The sequence below is a fragment of the Calonectris borealis genome, chromosome 2 (genome assembly GCF_964195595.1).
Source record: "Calonectris borealis chromosome 2, bCalBor7.hap1.2, whole genome shotgun sequence".
NCBI classification, from domain to species: domain Eukaryota; kingdom Metazoa; phylum Chordata; class Aves; order Procellariiformes; family Procellariidae; genus Calonectris; species Calonectris borealis.
In genome coordinates this window covers 136,586,408-136,607,325 of record NC_134313.1, presented here as the reverse complement: position 1 = coordinate 136,607,325, position 20,918 = coordinate 136,586,408, and the positions used below count along the sequence as shown (strand labels likewise).

The 20,918-nt window shown below is 38.6% G+C and overlaps 1 protein-coding gene across 2 annotated transcripts in view; it reads left to right on the top strand.

Annotated features, from left to right (window-relative positions):
- Nucleotides 1-19,891, top strand: part of ITGB8 (integrin subunit beta 8) — a 50,065-nt gene extending 30,174 nt beyond the window's left edge. Inside the window, exons 7-15 of one of the 2 annotated variants that reach the window (XM_075143611.1) lie at nt 121-216; nt 311-400; nt 3,025-3,159; nt 6,132-6,537; nt 8,792-9,017; nt 10,642-10,745; nt 11,872-12,035; nt 19,412-19,537; nt 19,793-19,891. In XM_075143611.1, the coding sequence (XP_074999712.1) occupies nt 121-216; nt 311-400; nt 3,025-3,159; nt 6,132-6,537; nt 8,792-9,017; nt 10,642-10,745; nt 11,872-12,035; nt 19,412-19,537; nt 19,793-19,846 (1,401 nt within the window). In that variant the 3' untranslated portion in view covers nt 19,847-19,891. Of the gene's footprint in view, nt 1-120; nt 217-310; nt 401-3,024; nt 3,160-6,131; nt 6,538-8,791; nt 9,018-10,641; nt 10,746-11,871; nt 12,036-12,128; nt 14,938-19,411; nt 19,538-19,792 lie in introns of those variants that run through there. The other variant, XM_075143613.1, reaches the window with a different exon arrangement.
- The last annotated feature ends 1,027 nt before the right edge of the window (nt 19,892-20,918 follow it).

Below are 20,918 nucleotides of genomic sequence, written 5' to 3'. Positions count from 1 at the left end.
TTCTCTGGAATTTAGGAATAAGAATTGGGGTGGTTTTGGAATCCTGTATTGTGTCATATGTGAAATATAAGGGTTTTCCCTACTAATCTGCAGGCTTCTCTTTTCTGTTGTGTTTTGCAGGAGCATCCATCTCTTGGGCAGCTTTCTGAAAAACTGATTGACAATAACATCAATGTTATTTTTGCAGTTCAAGGAAGTCAGTTCCATTGGTATAAAGTAGGTTAGAAACCTGATTTCTTTTTCCAATTTTGAAAGCACAATATTGATATTAAAAATTAAAACTGTGCATAAATGATTGTATTTTTCATAGGATCTGTTACCTCTGTTGCCTGGTACTGTTGCAAGACAGATAGAATCACAAGCAGCAAATCTCAATGATTTGGTGGTAGAAGCCTATCAGGTATGATGAGAGTGACAATGTTGTATGTCGTATTTGTACAGGAATTTTTCACCTTTCATAGCCTAAAGTTGGAATTTCCAGGATCTTTGCTTCTATCTGAAGTCCACAAGGATAAGTTCCCTACTTTTCTGTATGTCCAGGTTGGTGGGTGACACTATCCCATGATAGCTCTCAAATTCCCAGGCTGTCGGGGTCTCAAAGCCAAGAGCCAGCACTTTTTCCTTTCTAAGGATGCTTCTAAATATGCTGTTTGATTCTCTGCACTTGTTGCCATGTAACTTCAAAAGAAATGTCTCACTTACTTGAATTTTGGCATCTCAGATCTTCAATTACAGACCAGACACCACTGTCTAGGCACCATATAAATTCAGAGCAAAAAGATAGTGCAGTAGAGGGTTTTACAGCATAATTCTTAGAAAAAGGACAACAGGTGGGAATTTTCAAGGAGGTAGTTTGACAACAGTGGGTATTGTGGAAAGCAGGATTTACACTGCACAAAGCAGTGTAATGACTCGGGATTTTGAGGCATGGGAGTGAAAAAGTTTTGATAGGGATTTGGGAGAGAACAATGGAAATGGCTTTGTGAATTCTTGCCTGGAGTTCTCAACTGAAAGTAATAGTACAGGAAAGAGAAAGTAATAGTATGGGAAAGAGCATAAAGTCATTTTCCACAAATGATTGACAAGGAATGACAGCTTGAAAGTGGAAGTTGGTATCTTGATAGTGAATGAAAGATAGCCTAGTAAGAGGGGGCATAAACAGCTTTGAAAATGAAGCCAGGTAGTACACATTTGATGTACTAGAGCACAGGGAGCCCATAGAGCAGCATCAAAATGAACGTGATGGGTTAGATGGTTGAAATGCTGTTAAGGTGTGCAAGTTACACAAACATGCAAGTTCCAAAAGTTGAAAAATCAGTTACAAAGCTATATGCAAGGTATCAACATGTATCACATTATTTTTAATTAGTTGGACATGGGAAGCTGAAATTATCCACTGTACTAGGTTAACCATCTAAATCAGGCTATTTGCTTTCGGCAAATTGGCTATAATGAAGAGCTGAGTCCCATGTCTGTTCCTAGTCAACAGAGTGGGTTTGTGCACATTTTTCTCACTGTCATGTTGGAAACATTGTGCAGAAGGCAAAGACATTCAAAAGCGGAGGAGGTTAGGTGTAATCAAATTGCAGGGAAGTTCTCACTGGTATTGTACTTTCTCTTATGAAATCGAGAAATCTCATTTTGAATGGAGGTTTGCAGGAAATTGCTGGCAAAAAATTTTGACGATCATAGTCCTTTTCTATGCCACTTTTACACTGTCCATCCTAAATTGTATCCTGGTTTTTAGAGCACAGTGCAGGGCAAACATTCAAGGAGAGGAAACGAAAATTTACAAAATAATTATTTAGTTCAATGGAAGATTCTGTGGGACTTTCCTGCTCCAGCCACCCCCAGTTTACTCTTGCCTTATTTTCATTTTTTAGACAGTATCTTCCGTCCTATCGTAAACTTCATTGGATTTGATACTTTGAGATTTTTATCATAGTTTTAGGGGCTTCTAATATACAAACACACGGTGAACAGGGCTTGAATGTTTTGCTTCCTTGAAAGCAAAAGTACTTAGATAAGAAAATAAATTTAGTGTTGATGTTTGATGACAGTGGGCCTTTTGCACTCTTGTTCTGGGCAGGGAAATCTTAGGCTTAGTTGTGGAAAACCCTGGCTGAAAATCCCTGTCTAAAAAGCCAAAGATGAGTCACTAATTTTCAAAAAGTTACTAAGTTAAACATGTGTCCAGATTCATGTAATTAAATTTCCATTTGTAGCAGTAAAAATATCCCACTAAACTAATTTTTTGAATAGTAATATGCCAGGAATTTTAATAATCTCTTTGTGCAATTTTCAGCTCATAGTTTTGTACAGAGCTTTAATAAATTTTTAAAAGGTCAAGAAGCAATATTCCTTCTTGGAAGGAAGTAGGATTTTAGAGCATGCAGTAAATACAAGTTACAAAGTAGCTGGCTTTTTCATTATTTTATATTGTAAAAAGCCCTAATGGGAATCAAGCAATTCTTGACTTATATAGTCCTAGCTGACCCAAATAAATCAGTAAGAATAATCCCAATAGCCTTTAAATCACCCTAAGGTTTCTTCAGACTAAACTTCCAAGACAAATGCAAAGTATCAGAAGTTTATAAAGTGTCAAGTCAATTAGGAACCTTTTCTGCTGGATAACAATAGTTGTATGTATGTTTACTGTTTTATTTTAAATGCGTGGCTAAAAGGCAGTATAGTCTCTCAAACAATAAGCAGTTTTTGTTGTGCACGGTTATTAGAATAGATTTTCAAATTGCCAAAAATACAGTCTCAAAACCATTTTAGAAAAGCTGAAAATGTTTTTATCTGGAAAACGTAATCCTCTTTATCAGAATTACCAGTTCACTGGTTGTGTATATTTGGAACGTAATCGGGTCTTTATATGGGAAACAATGCTTTAATTCATTCCTTTATTCACACAAGCTTTCTTCATTTTTAGTCAGGCATAGTAGCCATACTTGGTGTTAGTCACTAATGCACATTATATGTTGAGATGCAATGTGACTAAACCTTGTTTTCTGTTTACAGAAACTAATCTCTGAAGTGAAAATTCAGGTGGATAACCAGATCCAAGGTCTTCATTTCAATATCACTGCAATCTGTCCTGATGGAAGTAAAAAAACTGGCATGGAAGGATGTAAAAATGTGGGATATAATGAAGAAGTATGTTGATAGTTCTTGTTCTTCAAGGAACTTGAATACTTATTTTTCTGTTTGGTTGGGTTTCAATGGTGTGAAATCCTCTAGGGATTTACTTAAACTGAAAATGGATTTATGTGATTAATGATCACAGACTCTCTATTATTCTCTGGTTTTATTTTTCCTGAATCTTATTTTAATTCTCACTAATCTCATGGAACTAAGGCTCAAAGCTTTTCCTGAAAGCTAATGTCCATTAAAACTCTCCTCCTTTGTCCTCCACTGGGCACAATGGCCATGTTCATTGTGATGAAATCTGTACGTAAAGAGGTTGAAAATTAATCACCCGGTGGAAAAGAATCACTGGAATTTGTGTTCCTTGGGTCTGTACAAGACGCCACCTTTCCCTCTCCTTGCTCTAGTAGTCTTCGTGCACACTCAGGGTTGTGGATAATTTGTTTATTTTATAAATCAAATTAATAAAATGGCTTATCTCCATTTGGATCGGTGCCACCTACTGAATGAAACAGATTGTAAAACTGTGGAGCATCATGCACCATGAAAATGCGGGGAAAGGTGCCTGGCTAATATAAAGAACATGGTTTTCTTTCCAGAACAACCTCTCTGTGCCTTGATATATCTATTTAATTGCTGGGACTAGTAGAGTAATTAATTTAGCTTGCCAGGAAGAGGTCTCTCTTTCTGGAGAGCAGGGTCAAGGAGTTCTTTCCTTCTTGACATGTACGTACATCTCAGCTGCTGTGATTTTACTTGTTTCTGTGTGTAGAAGTAGCAAAACAAATCAGTAGATTAAATGTGTGAATTTTAAATATGTTCATTTAGATGCATTTTATGCTCTTCTGAATTTTGTCTGCATGACTTGCTGCTGATTAGCTTCTACAGTTTAAGGGAGATTTGCTATGTTTTTCTTCTTAACTCGTATCTTCTTCAGTGTTGTTCCCTGTGCATGTCATAAGAAATAGGGCTGGAATTCGTTTGTTTAATGAAAAGAAAAATATTTATATCTGTTTCTTTTTATTAAAAAGCCAAGCCAGTTGATTGTAAAAGATTGCATGTAGTCCTAAACCTCTACTACTGTTGAAAATGAGCCATCCTCAAGAGATTAATTTATTTTAACCGTAAATCCTCCTTTCAGTGTTTGTTTACAGGCAAAATGCTTTTCCTTAATTCTCACATTCCTTTCATTGTCTAATCCTTCTTCCTTCCTTCTCTTACCGAAACACAAAGTGTATTATATTCTGGAAGTATCCTATGGCCTCCTCAGCGTGCAAAATTAACTTTGGCTATTAGCGAGTGTCAGTGTTCACGGTGTTGTAATTATTTAGTCGCAGTATGTTTAATCTTTCTGCTGCTGTGTTCAGGCCCATCAAATTTCACAACTCGGATGCAAGACATGATTTGCCCTTCCCTCCCGTCTCCCTCCAATTCCTCCAGTAGTGTGTTGTACATGAAGACAATGTTTTCTAGCAGGGCTCTGTGTTGAATAAAAAGCACATTCTCTAGCTGCAGCCTGTCCTCCCCATGTGATACGCACCTGCCGTATGAATTAATTCGTGCATAGCCACACTTTTGCCCTGTAACCGAAGGGAAGACGACTCATGCGCGGAGAGTGTAGGCAACTGAGGGGTTATGTGCATAGTGGCGCATTTAAGAAACAAGAAGAAGAAAAGCAAAGAGCGAGACAAAGCCTGTGTGCCTCCTCAATACAACATTAAGAAGCGCATGCTTCTGCACAGCATTTTCTCCTGTTGTCCGTGTAGGCAGCCGCAGCCCCACTCGCCACAAAGCCACCATTGTCCCCAAGGGCTCGGCTGTTCTCGTGTGGGGGTGCAGCGGGAGGGGGAGACAGCAATGAGAAATGAACGGTCTTGGTCTTTGTGGGTATTTTCAACCTCATATGTAATCAGTTTCTTAGGTTTTCTCTTCTTTTTCATTTGGAAATCTTTGTAAAGGTATTTGCTTCTCTTGGGCTTCTTTCTCGCCTTTTCCTCTTGGTTATATTTTTCTGTGAGGAGGTGAGGAAGAGTTGTTTTCCACCAGCAGGCTAAATAGCCTTAGTGAGAATACCCTGTCAGAAGCCTACTAGTCAAAAAAAACCAAAAAACAATCGTGAAATACAAGATTGCTATCCAGTGAAAGTATCACAGATGTCAGAGCTATCAAAGAGTTTTGGTATTGATTGATGCAAACTCTGTGGCAGTCACCTAATCACCAAAATGATCCAGGGTCCATGAGCCAGGATTCCGGAAAGCCACGGGGGCTGCTGCTGCAATGGGCACTACCTGGGTGAGGACCTGGGGCGTGGTGGTGATGGCCATGACATGGCCAGGAGCTAGGCACTGGGTCCACTCTGAAGCAGCACTTGGTCTGCCCAGGACCACACCAAGAGCAGCAAGACTCTCTTGCTCCATCCCCGTCATACGAATTGGGAAAAAATAAGCTGATGCTAAGGTCTGAGCCATTTCCGTGTTTTAGTAGGAGTAGACAGGGCCATCCAAAAAAACTGTGTGGTTTCTATTTGCAGACCATTTCTGCAGCAAGAACATTCATTATATGTTCTTTTTATGAAAAATATCTCTGTTTCTGTTTGTGTATTGTCTTGCTCAGTCTAGTCCCAATCCTCATTTCAGTATTTCTATAATATAACAGAATATACACATTTAATAAGATCAGGAGGATGATGATGGTAATACTATTACTATTTAACTTGTCTTAAACTTGTCTTCTGCAACTATGCTTTCTTAACATGAAAAGTAGACTGCTGTCAATCTTCTATTGTTAGGATTTTAACTGTATTTGTGATGCCTATCATTACTAATATATCATATTTGACAAATGGCCATTGTGTATTTTGTTATTATTAGCTAGTGCACATTCATATGTAATGGAAGATTCTGTTTTACTTACGTGTTAAAAATTTTAAGCAATTTATAGGAAATAATAATGATGTAAAATCTGTCTTTATTTCTTCTTAGGTACTTTTCAATGTATCAGTTACAATGAAAGGGTGTGATACAACTGGAGGAAGAAAATATGCAATACTTAAGCCAATTGGTTTCAATGAAACCGCCATCGTTAATGTGCAGAAAAGCTGTGCCTGTCAGTATGGAGACAGTGCAAGGCACAAAAGAGTATGGGCTGATGACACTTCTTCTGATGGCAAACAGTCCCATTGCAGTGACAATAATTGTAGCCCTAACAGAGATGCACTTCCTTCTCAGAGGTGCAGACGACACCAGGACCAGCCCATCTGTAGTGGTCAAGGAAATTGCATAGATGGAATATGTTTCTGCTACAAAAACAAGCTAGGCAAGGTGTATGGCAAGTACTGTGAAATGGATGATTTTTCCTGCCCGTATCACCAGGGAAACTTATGTTCTGGTAAGCTGCAGAGTTTATGTCTGTGTTTTGGTTTTGTTTGGGTTTGGGTTTGATTTGGTTTGGTTTCTGAAGCTTATATAGGTGGTGCACCTGAAAACAATGGTACAAGGCTGTCAAGTACAAGAATTGTGTGTGCAGAATTAGTGTGTGAAATGTCCTGAACAGCCTGGCAGAAAGCTCCTGGGCTTTCTTCACCACAGAGGAATGCACTGTCTTCTAAACTTCAGCACTGCTTTTTAGGGTATTTATTGAGTTTTTTCTAAGTTTAGCTATTTTTAGATTTACATCTCAAATTTTTTCAGAGGTAATGATACTGATATCGTGGGTAAAACAGTACATTATTCCAAAAAGTAAGTTGATACATTTCAGTCTAATGGGAACATGAGATACTAAGAGATTAGGACGAATCATAACTTCCAGATGAGTTTCTGATTTTCTAACACCCTAAATCAGTCTTGTCAGAGATACACTTGATTTCAAATACTGATATATATGCTAACGCTGTTCAGAACACCTGCTCCAAAAAGGAGAGTGGAATTGAAACATAAACAGAGATAGTTGTTAGAAATTCTTATTCTTTTTGTGGCCTACTTTATGTTTTTTAAAGAAAGCATGCAAATGAAAATTGCATATGAACAAAATATAAAACACGTACTTCTAAGTTAGAGTTATTAAGGAAAAATGGGATTGAACCAGTATCATTACTGTATCTCTACCAGAATATTTTTTTTCGCCTCAGAAGTAATTAAATATTTTAAAATCCGTACTGCTGTCATGCATCCTTTCATTTCACTGTGTACTGACCAATGAGTGAATTGAGGGACCAATTTTTTCGACCGCAGTTGGATAAATTTAGAGTAATTCTATGGACTTTAGTAGAGTTATTTTGGTTTTGCTCTGCTGGTGACTGTGAACTTTACATAAAATGAAGAGAAATAATGTTACCTAACCCTTTAAATACTTCATTCCAATACAAAGAATTATGGTTCATCTTCTCACTCTTCTCCCCCCCCCCCCCCCAACCAACTTTGCAAATTTACTATTTCTTAACCTGAGCAGACCTTTCAAAATTATAAGCTCCTAAAGCCTGAGATCTGGTGCCCTGGTCAGCAGAGGAGACTGGGAGATCTTTGTCTAAGAGGTGTTGGACATAGATTGTCATATGTGATGGAGTCCTGCCCTAGGGTACCACAAAGGGAACCTGCCGCCTGGGGCCATGGCCGAGGAGTGTGCCTCTTCATGGGATATTTTCCAGTGCAGAGCCTTGCTCTGAGATGTCCTGTGATCCCCTTCCCCCCTCCATTTTGCCCAGCCCACGCAAAAAAAGGAGCAGCCTATACCTTGACTTCACTCCTGTTTAGGGGATCCCATCTGTTAGACGGGACTCTCTCCCTGCAGCTGCTCTGTGGATCCCTGGAGCACAAGAGGGCCATCACAGTTTGTGTGAAACTTAAGTACTGCCGAGGCATAGTTGAGGACACCTCATGAGATTTGCTTGTGCTTTATGCGCTATTTCTATATTTCCTAAAGGTGCTTGCCCACTCTGTAAAAATGTGGCTAAACATTATCGGCATGTACAGTTGTACAGCTGCCTAAATGTGCTACAACATGGAAAACACATGGATTTTGCCCTAAAGCTCCCACTGCTTTGCCTGGAAAATCGTAAAGGCCAGCAGAGGTTCTCCACTTGAGGCTGTGTGTTTTAAGTTCTTATTAAACAACCTACAGTTCATAAGCACAGCATACTCATCTGTCCAGCTCAGTCATCTGTCCTTTAGAAAGGCAGAAAAGCAGTGCTATCATGCATGCTTCTGAAAAGAAAAGAAAAAAACCAACCTGGCATGTGCACATGAACTTGATCCTCCTTCTTCCACTAAATCTTGCTGTTTATTTGAATTGAATGCTTTCTTGCTAAAGAGAAATTTGTTTAGTTTGCCTGAAGACTGTTTTCCTGTTAGTTGTGTAATTTTTAATCCCCGCTACTTTGATCCAAGGCAACAGGGAAAATTCTAGTAAAATGTTTTAGGATGACATCAAGGTAGCAGCTTTTGCTCAACTTGACAAACAGCAGCCGTAAATATGTATCATGCTGGTAATTTCAGCCCAAATAGTTAACTTAAAAACTAATTAGCAAGCCAAGGTCTAAATTAGTTCTGTTTAATGTAAAGCATCAGCAATACAAATGTATGCATATAAAAATGGACTTTCTGTGTTTTCATAAAAGCATGTGACTCAAGGCTATCTGATGTTGTAGGTAATGGTGAATGTGAAGCTGGTAAATGCAAATGCTTTGCTGGCTGGGAAGGTGACCGTTGCCAGTGCTCGTTACAATCAGCAAAGCACTGCCTGAATTCAAAGGGCCAGATTTGCAGTGGAAGAGGAAAATGTGTATGTGGAAAGTGTGAGTGCACAGATCCAAGAAGCTTTGGCCGTTTGTGTGAATATTGCCCTACTTGTAACAAAGCCTGTGAAGAAAACTGGTACGTTTCTTGTGCTAGACTTGACTTTTTAACTCTGTAGTGTTGAAACAAGGAGAAATATTTCTGCTTGGCTAGATGTATGCTATATTTCTTAGATATTTAGACTGTAGGAAATTGAAACAATTCATACTTGAGACTTTTATCTATGTAGCTGAGGGGTTCACACTAGCAATTAAGAGAATTGCATGTCCATATCTGTGTTCACTTGTGTCCAACTTTCAGCTTTCTGAAGTCAAAGGAGGTGTGTCCTATGAGTATCTTTTTTTTTCATATATTTATTAAAAGATGGTTCTTCATATGAAATCTTCTGGGTAGGAAATAAAGCCATAAATTTGGAGTTTTAAAAATGGACAGTAGGTCCTACTCTTGAATGCCACCAAGTCCAATAATATTCTCCAAATTTGTTTTTGCACACTTCTTGTGCTTCTCAGCTGAAAGAAGGAGGTGTGGAACAAGAGCGGTACCTGCGCATTATCACTGCCATCGGTCAGCAGAGCAGAGCTGATCTTACCCAGAGAACAACATTCTGTGTTACTCCATTCTAAACCACTTAGTCTTTGCTGTGCTAGTCTTAAAGCATGCCATTTTTCCTTACCCATGTAAAGGAAGGGACAGTGTGGAGGTCGAAATGAGCAGCCCAAGGAGGAGAGAAGCTGGACCAAGCTGTCAGTCACACCCTAGCTGCTGGCTTAAAGAATCAATGAAGCCCTGTCGTTGGGCACGGCTCTTCCGCGCCCTCCCGTCAGCACATGTAATCTTCTGCATCCCACTGTGGCCAAGAGGGTGAGAGATCAGCCTTTAGTTGGAAAGGGAACTGTCATCAAAGCAGAATTGTTGTTTATTCGTATTCATTTGAATTATAGCTCATCTGGTGAATATACCGGAGAGACAAGCTGGGCTACGTCTGAAAAGGTGACTGCTAAGACTTCACTAGATAAAATGCAGTTAGCCTTGCTGGCTTACACTTGTTCAAAGTTGCTGTGAAATGCGTGCTTTTAATAAATTCAGAAGATGGCATAGCTTCGTTAAAAATTCAGTCAGGGCTTTTTCAGGACCACTTGTGATGTCCATCTTCTGGAAGGCTATGAAGTGAAGACGGCAAGACTGACAGTGCTGCCTCCCACTGTGCTGCTGACCCTCTGAACTGCCCAGCAGCGGGACCTCACGTGGCTTTGCCTTCACATAGCATCCAAAAAATTAATAACAAAGCTGTGTTTCCTACACCTATCTCTTCCCTTCAGTTCCAGCGTGTATCCCAATGAGATTGTTAGATAAGAAAGACTAGGACCGAACTAGAGGCTGACAGCTGAACCCCGTGCTGCACCCTTCGCTACACCCCCTGAAAAGCACACTTCACAAAATGCAGAGCAGGGGCCGGATGAAGGCGGCTCGAAGCCAAAGACATGTTTTACTTTACGACTTCTGACTAGTTCGTTCTGAGAAGCATCACAGGGATAAAATGCCAAGAGAGGCATCACATTTCAGAAAAAAATAAATAAATGTCACAATGTTTTTACTAACAGGAAAGCATTATGTGCTAGTGATACGTCAGCCTGTCGATGCAATCTCTTTAAGGGGAGTGCAGGGAAAGACATAGGTTTTTAATTACATTTTTATTTTACAGGAATTGTGTTCAGTGCCATCATTCTAACAATGCATCTCAGGCTAAACTTGAGCAGTGCACAAGCTCTTGTGCTTACCTGCTGCATTATATTGACCAAACTTCAGGTATGTGGCATTTTCTAGATAATTTTAATAAGAGATGAAAATCTGTTGGGATTAGTAATTGAATTCACCTCTGTTACAATGTCTTTCAAAAGTGTGTCATATTATTACAATAGCAAAGAAAGAAAGCAAGAAAAAGAGAAAAATCACTCATCGCTTCAGGGAAAATAAAAGATAAATAATAACAGGAAATGTGATTGGCAAGCATTGCTAAATCAGATTTCCCAGCTCCTTGAAAAGTCACATCTAATAATAATGAATCCTGCCTGAGCAATGCTTAAAGAAATATTTATAAAAATCTGTTATGGCTCTGTATGTTTTATTACTTTGGATATGCTTACATTGTTTGACATTACCAGAAACGAGGAAGAATGAAGTAGAATGCTTACCTCACGTTCAGTAATGTTTAAATATTCCTTTCAAGTATAAAAAACTGCACAGTTTTGAGGGCTGTGGAAGAATAAATTTTTTTTAATAAAATCTCGTGAAGCTTAATCAGTCCACGCTGCAACAAAAGTGCAGGTAAATGGTTACCTTTTGTCACTTCACATTTTTGTTCGTTTTTTTATCTTACAGTTGTTCATAAATGAGAAAACTAACTGTGAATACTTTTCTCATAACTTTAGTATTAATTAAAGGAAAGCTTGCTGGGTGAGAGAGGTTTACCAGTGAGGAGAGCACTGGACAAAGATTCAAGAAACCACATTTTCTTTCATATTTTGGCAATGATCAGCACTGTAATCTTATGAAGATTAAACTGTCTTGGCCCCATACATCTCTAACTATTCATCCTCTCTATTTCAGCTATAAACTCACCGGCTTACCGAGAATTTATGGTGGCCAACACGATGAAGCCTGAATCTTAGTTCTGTAGATTAAAGGAATAATAGTTTCACCATTTTTCTACAGTGGATCTTAATTGGAATTGCCTTTCGTGATATGCCCTGCTTTAAAAGTTGCATATGGCAACTTTTCCCCTTAACTTCCTTAAAGTTATTTTCCTTTAACTTTCATCAGGTTCATGTTACGTTTATGCGACGTTACTATGCAGTGGTAGATATGACTGTGTTTGAGGGATGTGCCTATTCCATACGTTAGGCTTTACACTTGTGTTTTCCTTTCATTGCAGAATGTTTCTCTGGACGAAGCTACTTTAGAGTCTTTTCCATAATCTTTATAGTTACCTTTCTGATCGGGTTGCTTGTTGTCCTTATCATCAGGCAGATAATTCTGCAGGGGAGTAGCAATAAAGTTAAATCTTCAGCTGATTACAGAGTATCTGCAACAAAGAAGGTAATTGATTTCAGAGCCATCATATTCAGTAATCTTTTTCTTGCACATAAAAGTTAGCTAACTGTTGATAAAAATTGTATCTTCTCCTTCAAGGATAAGATGTTTTTGCCTACTGTTTGTACAAGAACAGTAACATACAGACGTGACAAACCAGAGGAAATAAATATCGACATCAGCAAGTTACGATTAAACGAAACTTTCAAGTGTGATTTCTGAAGACGGTGTGTTTTCTGCAAATGTCTATTTCCGACATGCTCGACTTTTAAAAAGTTACCTTTTGTACTCTGTCAGAGTCTTGACTGTTGCCATATGGTTTTGTGGTGTGCGTTTCGTTGAATACTGTAACAAAGTGGCATGTAAGCATATTCACGTAATGTGACTATGTTTGAAACTATAGCTGCTGTATTTTTTTTATTTTTGAAAGAGAAATGTGCGTTACTACTGTTCAGGAACATTAGTGTTGATGTAGCACTTTAGCGTATTCTAATTTATTTAGTTATGGCCTAGAATGTAGATACGAACCGGTCTGACAAAGCACTGATCTCACCCTACATGTAGCTAGTACTGATGTGCTCTGTGGGAATGGGCAAAAGCTGTGACTGAAATATTAACATTGCTGTATATTATAGCAATAGATAAAACTATTCAAATGCTCTTAAATAGAGTAAACGGTACTTTTATAGTTCTCTCAGTTGACTAAATTCCACTGATTTGTCTGCTTTAACCTCTTAGCTTCTCCTCATTACTTAATAAAAATGACTGGATTAAATGAGTGCTTACTTACTGGTGTGGATGTATAGTTGTGTGTGTATAGACACACATGCGTGCACACACACAGAGATAAATTTTATCTATATAGTTTTTTATATGTTATGTCACTTAAAGATAATTTATATCTGATAAAGAGTAATTTTTAGCTTTTTTACTTGTTTCAACATAAAAAATTATATATGAATTTTAAGGTATTTGGAAACTGAGTGGCTACAGAAAACAAGAGAGTTCCTCTGTCCAACAGCATAGTCTACATGATGATCACTGCCGGCTGACTTCACCTTTGGAGTCAGCAGCATCAACTCCGTTGCAAGCAGATAAATTACAGCAGAGCTGTGTTTGGTTTGCTAGCTACATGTCAGTGTTTTGCCAAATAAGGGCTTTGTTCTTTTTGTAAGATGTCAGACATAAGTCTGATTTTACACACGTGCTCTTTTTTCCTATGTAAATTAGTTGACAGGATTAGATTTTGTGAATCCTTACATAACCACTTCATTTTTTGTGACTGTGCATTGAGAAATGTGTCCAGTGTGATGTGGAAAAGAACGTGCAAATTGGAATAAGGTGAGGAAAACAGGAGTCTTTTTCTCAAGAGAACACATTCATTGACTTCATAAATGTGGGATCAAATTCTGCCTTCAGAAATGGGCAAAATCTTCAAAACACAGCGGGACCAATATGAGCTTATCTGAGAGCAGAATTTGAGCTACAAGGTCAAGCAGAAGCATTTTCTTACGCCTGAACCCGGCTATAGTGGTAGAAGATGTGTTATTGTTATATGCTAGTTGGAAGAGTCAGCCAACAGTCTGATTTACTAACTTTATGCTGCCGAAACCCTACGAAAATCTGATCAACCTCTAATGCACTAAAATCTTGCTGGTAAAAAAAAATCGTCTCAGAAGAGAGTATGCAGTGTATCATTTTAGCAACAGTAATTACTGATAACTAAATATTGGTCTGTACTGGTCATAGATAAGAGTTACAGAAACAAAGCAGGACCTCTTTATATACAGTTTTTAGAAATTAGTATATATTCTGTATTTCTTATTCTGTATTTCTTCTGCAAACTCCCTCTGAAATCTGAAGAGTATACATGTGAAAGGAAGGCAGGATGCAGAACAAATGACAAGTAGTATGTGAGTGTTCACAATTAATTTATTGAGTTGTGGATCAAGTGAGGGATCAAGAAAAATAATATACAGACAGTGGGCTTTCCATTAAATTGTCATAAAAGCTTTAGATTTTAGGGCTTGTTTTAAAAAAAGAAGTGTAAACTGGACTATTAAATGTTTCTAAAGCAGTCTTCAAAGTAGTGCCTGAGCTTTCTGCGATACAGGTGAAAGTGTCTCATTTAAAGAAAAGGGGGGTTCCTTACACTGACCCTGATTTTAGTGATAGCTTAAATAATATCTTTATACATTAATTCTGTAATCTATCAAGTATACCTTAAACTTTCATTTTCTTTTAAAACACGTAGAACCATTTTCCTCCTATGTAAATTAACAGATTACAAACCATTGGTTTCAGTGGGATTAAGATAAAAGATCAATAAAGGTTTACCTGCTGTTGGCCTTGTCACAATTCGTTAGTATTTTTAAGTGAGTAGGAAACAAAGTATCTGGGTATCTGTTAACTTAACAAAACAAAACAAATTTAAAAGCTCGGCAGAGAATATGAGAATATATTACAAAAGATGTGATTATGTTCTTTAAACAGTGTGATTTTTTTTTTTTTTTTTTTAGCAAAAAAGTTTCCTCAGATGTATTTCCCATAATGGCCCTGAAAGCATTTACTGAAGTGATAGCTAATGTTTTTTCGTTAGAAATTACTTTTCACTGTTAGGGGGAGTTAAATTATGTGGGTAGAGGACAATGGAGCTGGGTTCTTTGTGGGAGAAAGATTTGAGCTGTAACACCCATCTTCCACACACATCACACTGCTACTACTTTTCTTCTGCAGCGCTGCCTGTGAAGGGGCACGGCCAGTATTTCCTTATCAGACACCTGCCTGAATATTTAAAATGCTTTGGTCAAATAGAGCAGGCTTACAGGACAAATTGCACTGTAAGCTGCTTGCTGTCCTGAGGTTAAAAAAAAGTATATTAAAAAAAAAAAAAAAAAAGGAAAAAAAAGCTTTTTTGCATCTCCCTCATGGTTTTGCTGTATTGTGGAGGAGACTAGTGAAAAAGAATAAGCTGCTGCTAATGTGACAGGTCAAGGCTTTTAGAAGGCCCATGGGGAGCTTATACAGAGCAGGATCCTTGGGAGGAGGCTTTGTTTCTAGGGATGGAATCTATCCATGAGAAACTCTGGCTTTGCTTGGTACTTGTTTCCCTCTGCCTTTGACCATGTTTTTCAGAAGAGCTGCTGCAGGAGATGAATAGCCCAACAAAAGCTTCACTATTTAGGGAGCTCTGTTCCCTCAGCACATGACCTTAAATGAGAAAGCAGCCTGTAATTCACAAGGAATTTCCTCAGCAATTGCAGAAGGACTCTGCTTCCTATAGTGCTTAATATGGGAGATATTAAAGACAAATTAGTTCATATTAGTTTTCAATGTATTGTGCGTCAAAGATGCTCGTAAAAATAGGGGAAAAAATATCTAGCCTCAGAATAGAATGTTCCAAACTTCTTAAATAAAACTTCTTATACTAGACTTCTTCAAAAAGTGCAAAAAAAGTCAAATAATTCGACTGCATGCCTATACCCAAAAATCTGCTGGCAGATACTGTTGCATCTCATCACTGGTTTGGGGAGTTGGTTTTAGATTTGCTCCCACAAACAGAGCATATGCATGACTTTTCACAGCAGATTTGTTAATGTTAAAATCCATATGTATAATTTTCAAATTCTAATCTCACTTTTTTTACCTTTAACTGGTTATTTGTCTAACATTTCAGAAATGACATGTTTGTGCAATTAAAAAGCATGCCTTTTACTTCAGATTTTTTTAAAGACTCTAAAATGAAGAAATACTATGAATTGATTATTTCCAAGCATCGTGAGTATGTTAATAACATTGCTACAGAAGCGTGTGGGAAAATAGCTGTTTCATCCAGAAAACGTGCACATGGTATGCAAGGAATTTTCATTGTGCCCAGCTGAAATTCCCTTACGTTCACAAGGAATGTTGAAAGTGAACCTTAAAAAGGAAGGACGTTTGTATAGACATAGTTTACATTTTATCCATTATTTTCAACTGGATTTATTTTTTCCTCTCTATGGTGTCATGAAAACTTGCTATGTAATGTATTCTTCAGACTGCAGTAGAAAAAATTATTTTCCCAGTCTGATCATATATAATATGTTTCCTGCTCAGTGTGCATACCTAAATGTACACGTATGCAAACTGGGGGAGTGAACGTGTAAAGCAGCTTCAGGCAACCTGTAGTCCTAAAGTAGCCATAAGGCCTGGTGGTGCCCAAGGCAGAGAGGTGCATGGGTACTGCTGCCTCTGCAGGGACTTGTAGAGGTATGGCATCCTCAGCAGGTGCAATGTGCCCTACAATTCCCAGAATTGGGAATGATCCTACAGCATCCCTACAGAGATGGTGCTCTGAGACCACACTTCCCCATTTGTCAGGGCAGGAAGGCTCTTCAAAGTAGGTTGGCTTGGCAGAGGTGGTACAGTTTCTGTCCTAGGCGCTTGGCCACACACTATCCTCAGCACTGCAGGCTTTTTGCATCTTTACTCATCAAAAAATGCTTGCATGTAACATAGCAAGGGACCGCCTGTGCCAGTACGTACTGTAAACCTGAATGCTGCAGACCTCCATTAAAGCTTCTGGGAAGTCTTTGGGCATCTGCCCATTGACTTCCCACCAGCCCCAGGATCTCCACCAGCCAGCCTTAAGGAATGTAAGCTGTAACTGGGAAAGGGCACTTCCCGTAGAGGCACTCGTGCTGAGTCAGTGCTGGGTGACAGTCTGCTCTGACTATGAGTGAAGCGCAGTGCCAGCGTTCTGGCTGTCCATTTGCAAGAGAGGGGAAAGATTTCTTTGCTGAGCAGAAATAGAGCAGTAGTTAAGAAGAACACTACTTTTTAATGATAATCTTGACACTGCTCCGATGCACAGACATCTCATGGATCTTGCAGAGAATTGAAATTCATGGGGAGGGAAAAAAGGTTAAAATTAGCCAGCGTGAATGGATTTCTATAGCAAGCCAAATCAGTGGGGTTTCACTGAGTGCAAGCCAGCTCAGAATGGTTGGCCTTTCTGGGGAAGGGGGGGAACGGAAAAAGAAAAAAAACTAAAATTAGGAGAATCTTAAGCTTTAGCAATGCTGCTCTGGATTACATGTTCTCTTTGCTTCCTTTTCTGCACACACTCTTAAAAAAAAGGTACCGACTTATTAAAAAAAAAAAAATTAAAATGTCTGGCATTTGTTAAAACAATGGCTTCTACCCAAATCCTAACATTTCATCCTGATACCTATATTGTGTTTGGGCTGTTTTAGTTATATTTTGAAGGGAGATATTGAAAGATGAAAGATTCTTTTGGGAAGGCATTAGTGTTGGATGAATTCACTGTGCTAACATCTTCTTCACTTTCACCTACTACTGCTTCAAAAAATAAAGCTACTTTAAAGTGTCTTATTTAGCAATGGTGTGACAGCTATTAATAATACTACAGTTTTTAACTTTCTATTTAACATATACTACCTTTTGTAAAAAAAGTATATACAGATAAATAATGTTCCTCTAGATTTTATGCATAGAGAATGTTAGTAAGGGAAGAGGTTTTAAATAAATTTATAACTTCTTACTGTTCATTTTACATGTTAAATGATACTTTTAAATCACTACTTTTGTTTGTCTGGAAATATACTGAATATTTTATTATTTAAAATAGTATACTTTTATAGCTGTTTATTAATTTCGGTTGACTACTAACTTCTATTTTGATATTTATTAATGAGTTGACACTGTAGTATATTGAGATGTTTATTTTTCTATCAGAGCTGTAACAACTATGACATAGCATTATTTTAATGCAACATCATTGTACTTGCTCTCTAAAAAATAAAATAAATATTTAATCCATATGGATTTTTCATATTTTTAATGTTTAATACGTCTGTGATAAGTTAAGGAAGAGATGCTCACCTCCTTTTAAAAATATAAAGCACTTTCATTAAGGTGCACAAGCGTCTGCAAAGGGAAGCATGTGATTACAGTCGTTTTTAAGTGGAATAATACTGTGTCAGGAGAGATAAAATACAAAGAATACCATGTTTATCAGATGTAGGCAAACAGATGAATGCACGTTCAGGATGAACTTTGAGGAGGTGGGAAGGAACACGATAGCAGTTAGCAGTTTGGAGCTGGTTTACCTTGCCCAACCCAACTGAAACATGAATGCACCAGGAGATGTTAGCACTTTGTAGGGGACAAGAAGATGCTTCTTGTAGAAATATAATCTATAGATTGATAGGTGGTTACTATAGCCTTTCTTCTGCTTTGCTCTGTTGGGTGGTAGAGGAGCTGGTTTTCTGGGAATGGGTAAATCTCTCCTCAGATGCCTCATCTATGCCACTCACTGCAGGCTTAGGCTGCTTTATGAGTCCTGGGGAAAACGCATCACTAGATTGGGAAGGTGACACATCTTACCTGTTCTCGAGCAGAATCAGTAATAGCATTTGCTTTGCACAATGCCACGAAATTTCTCGTGAAAAGGACTTCAGACGTGCTGTGTGTAAGGACATTCAAAATTTGTGCTGTAAGACCATGATGCCTCAGTAAGAGACAGCTGTGGCACTAAGACACCTGACAGACATCACTGGTAAAACTAGCTGTTCATGCTTCTAACATGATCCGGTTTTTGCTCTGGGGATGAGAGAGAGCGCTAGAATCAAGTGACAACTTATACATGCTCGGTCATCACGTCACTTAGTGTCCAGGACTTAACAATACAATAGAAAAACCTGGGAAAAGGTGTGCAGCAAAACTAGAAAGGAAAATAAGTAAGTATCACAAGGACAATCAGTTCATCTTTGTTGCTTCTTCTATCAAAGCGAGGAACATAATCCCAATATATGCCTGATGAGATTGAGGCTGAGAGATTTCCTTTCACAGAGGGAGGAGCCATCAGCCTTCACGGACACACAGAGCAAGCACACGCAACCAGTCCTACAAACTGAGAAATACACATTTTCCTTGAAAGCTCTTTATTGAGGGAACATAAATGATGTCACCAACTCAGAGTAAACATAAACCTAGATCTGAATTTCAAACATATAATTTAAGCATATAACTTGAGCTACAGACATAAGGCTTCATTTTGCCATTTGATAGTAATCTTGAAACTAAGGTTAGTGTTAACACTTAAGTCTCCTATAGACAGTGATCCTGGCACCAAGCTGTGTTGCATACCCTGTATGTTGTGGAATGATGGTAAGTGATCTGTATGAAGTCTTTCTTCCTATATCCTGAAATCCAGCAATTAAATCATGCCTATATATCTTAAAATGTCCAGATAATGACAGACAGGGTTTTTGACACAGTGGCATTGTATTTAGCCAATTCTTATTCACATCCACGAAGTTGTCAGTGAGGGCACAACACTAATTTGGCTCTAATGTAACGCAACTGCTATTTTGTTGCAGATACCATTGACAAGAAAAAGGCTTGCTGCTCAGTCTCTCCAAAGAGGAAAGAAACCTAAGTTACAGCCTCTAAAGCCGGAGGAGGAAAGAGATCCTGATTTCAGCCACTTTTTTGACACCAGTCATGTAGGTGCACGCTATTACAGAATTTCTCTCCCTGCATGATTCCCTTGCGGTAGGTGCAGAGTTTGATCCAATATACAGAGAGGATGGGAGGAGAACAGTTCGGCATTAGGGACAGTTGGTTTGAGTGAAGATCTGAATATGCATGATGACAACCAGGAGGCAATAACTAGAATTAAGAATAAAAACTTTGTTAACAGGCTGATTTTAACTAGTAAGCAGCTAATCTGAAAAGTGGGTGGTTTCTTCTGCTTTCAGGTCTACAACAAAGAGAAGAACTTTGGAAATACATTCCTGCTACCTTGGGTTTAAAACCAAACAGTTTAAATGTATTGTATGAATTAAATAAAAAGTCTAGTTTTACAGAAACCCAAATGGTCTGAAGCTGTGTTTAGAGCACAGGTACTGTCAGTGTGGTGCGGGGGCTTCTGGCTGCTCATCTTCTGCTTGGGAGTCTTGGGGTGGTCCAAGTTGGGTTGGACTGTATAGAATTCATGTTACCTAGACATAGGCTGCCAGTCTGGTTTATTAGCACTAAAGAGGCCCCAACATTATCATCTCCTGGCCCCTCATCCCAAGGAAACAGTGGTGGGTGGCAGAACGCAGTGTCTTCCTTTTTGCAAACCATTCTATCATCCACTCAGCCCAGAGCATAATGTGGCCTCTGATTATTTTCTTGGCCTTGAACTGCATGAATCATGAAGGACAGTTACTATTTAATAAAGATTATGTGTATGCAAGCTGATAAAACTAAATGATTAACCACAAAAGCACAATATTGCCAAGTTATGTCACATATGCTTATTGAAATCCTTGCATATGATGTATTTCTTTCAGCTTTGCAGCTTGCCAAGTCCCCCTTTTGGGGCCTTAAGCCTCATCCTAAACCTCTTGTTTATGCCTTTGCAATCTGGAGAGCCTAGGACCTGTTCCTGAGTGGGGTTCCTCTGCTCTCAAAGCTGCTCACAGGAGCAGCAGCCTCTCCCAAAAACCCCCTTCTGACTCTTTAGCCTTTGACGATAACCTTAACACATCCATTCTGAAAGCATCACCGAGGCTGTAAGATACGTGGCTGAACTGCTGGGGAGACAGGGGACATGTCAGTGGATGGATTTTCCACAGAGTTTTTTAGACACACCTTTGCTTTACTCTTCTTTAGACAAAGCAGGAATTTTAAAGACTTCTACAACTTAGACGTGGTGCTCTCTACCTAGATTATCTTTGTCTTCAGCAGTGTTTAAGGTGTACAGCTTGTGGTTTGGCTTCTGTCCTTGAATCATTCTGCAGCTGTGCCCAGGCTCCTGGGCAAAAAAAAAAAGCCAGCTGAAATAAATACTTCCCGTCTTTCTCAGCTTCTTGTGCATCTCTCCATATCTAAATTGGA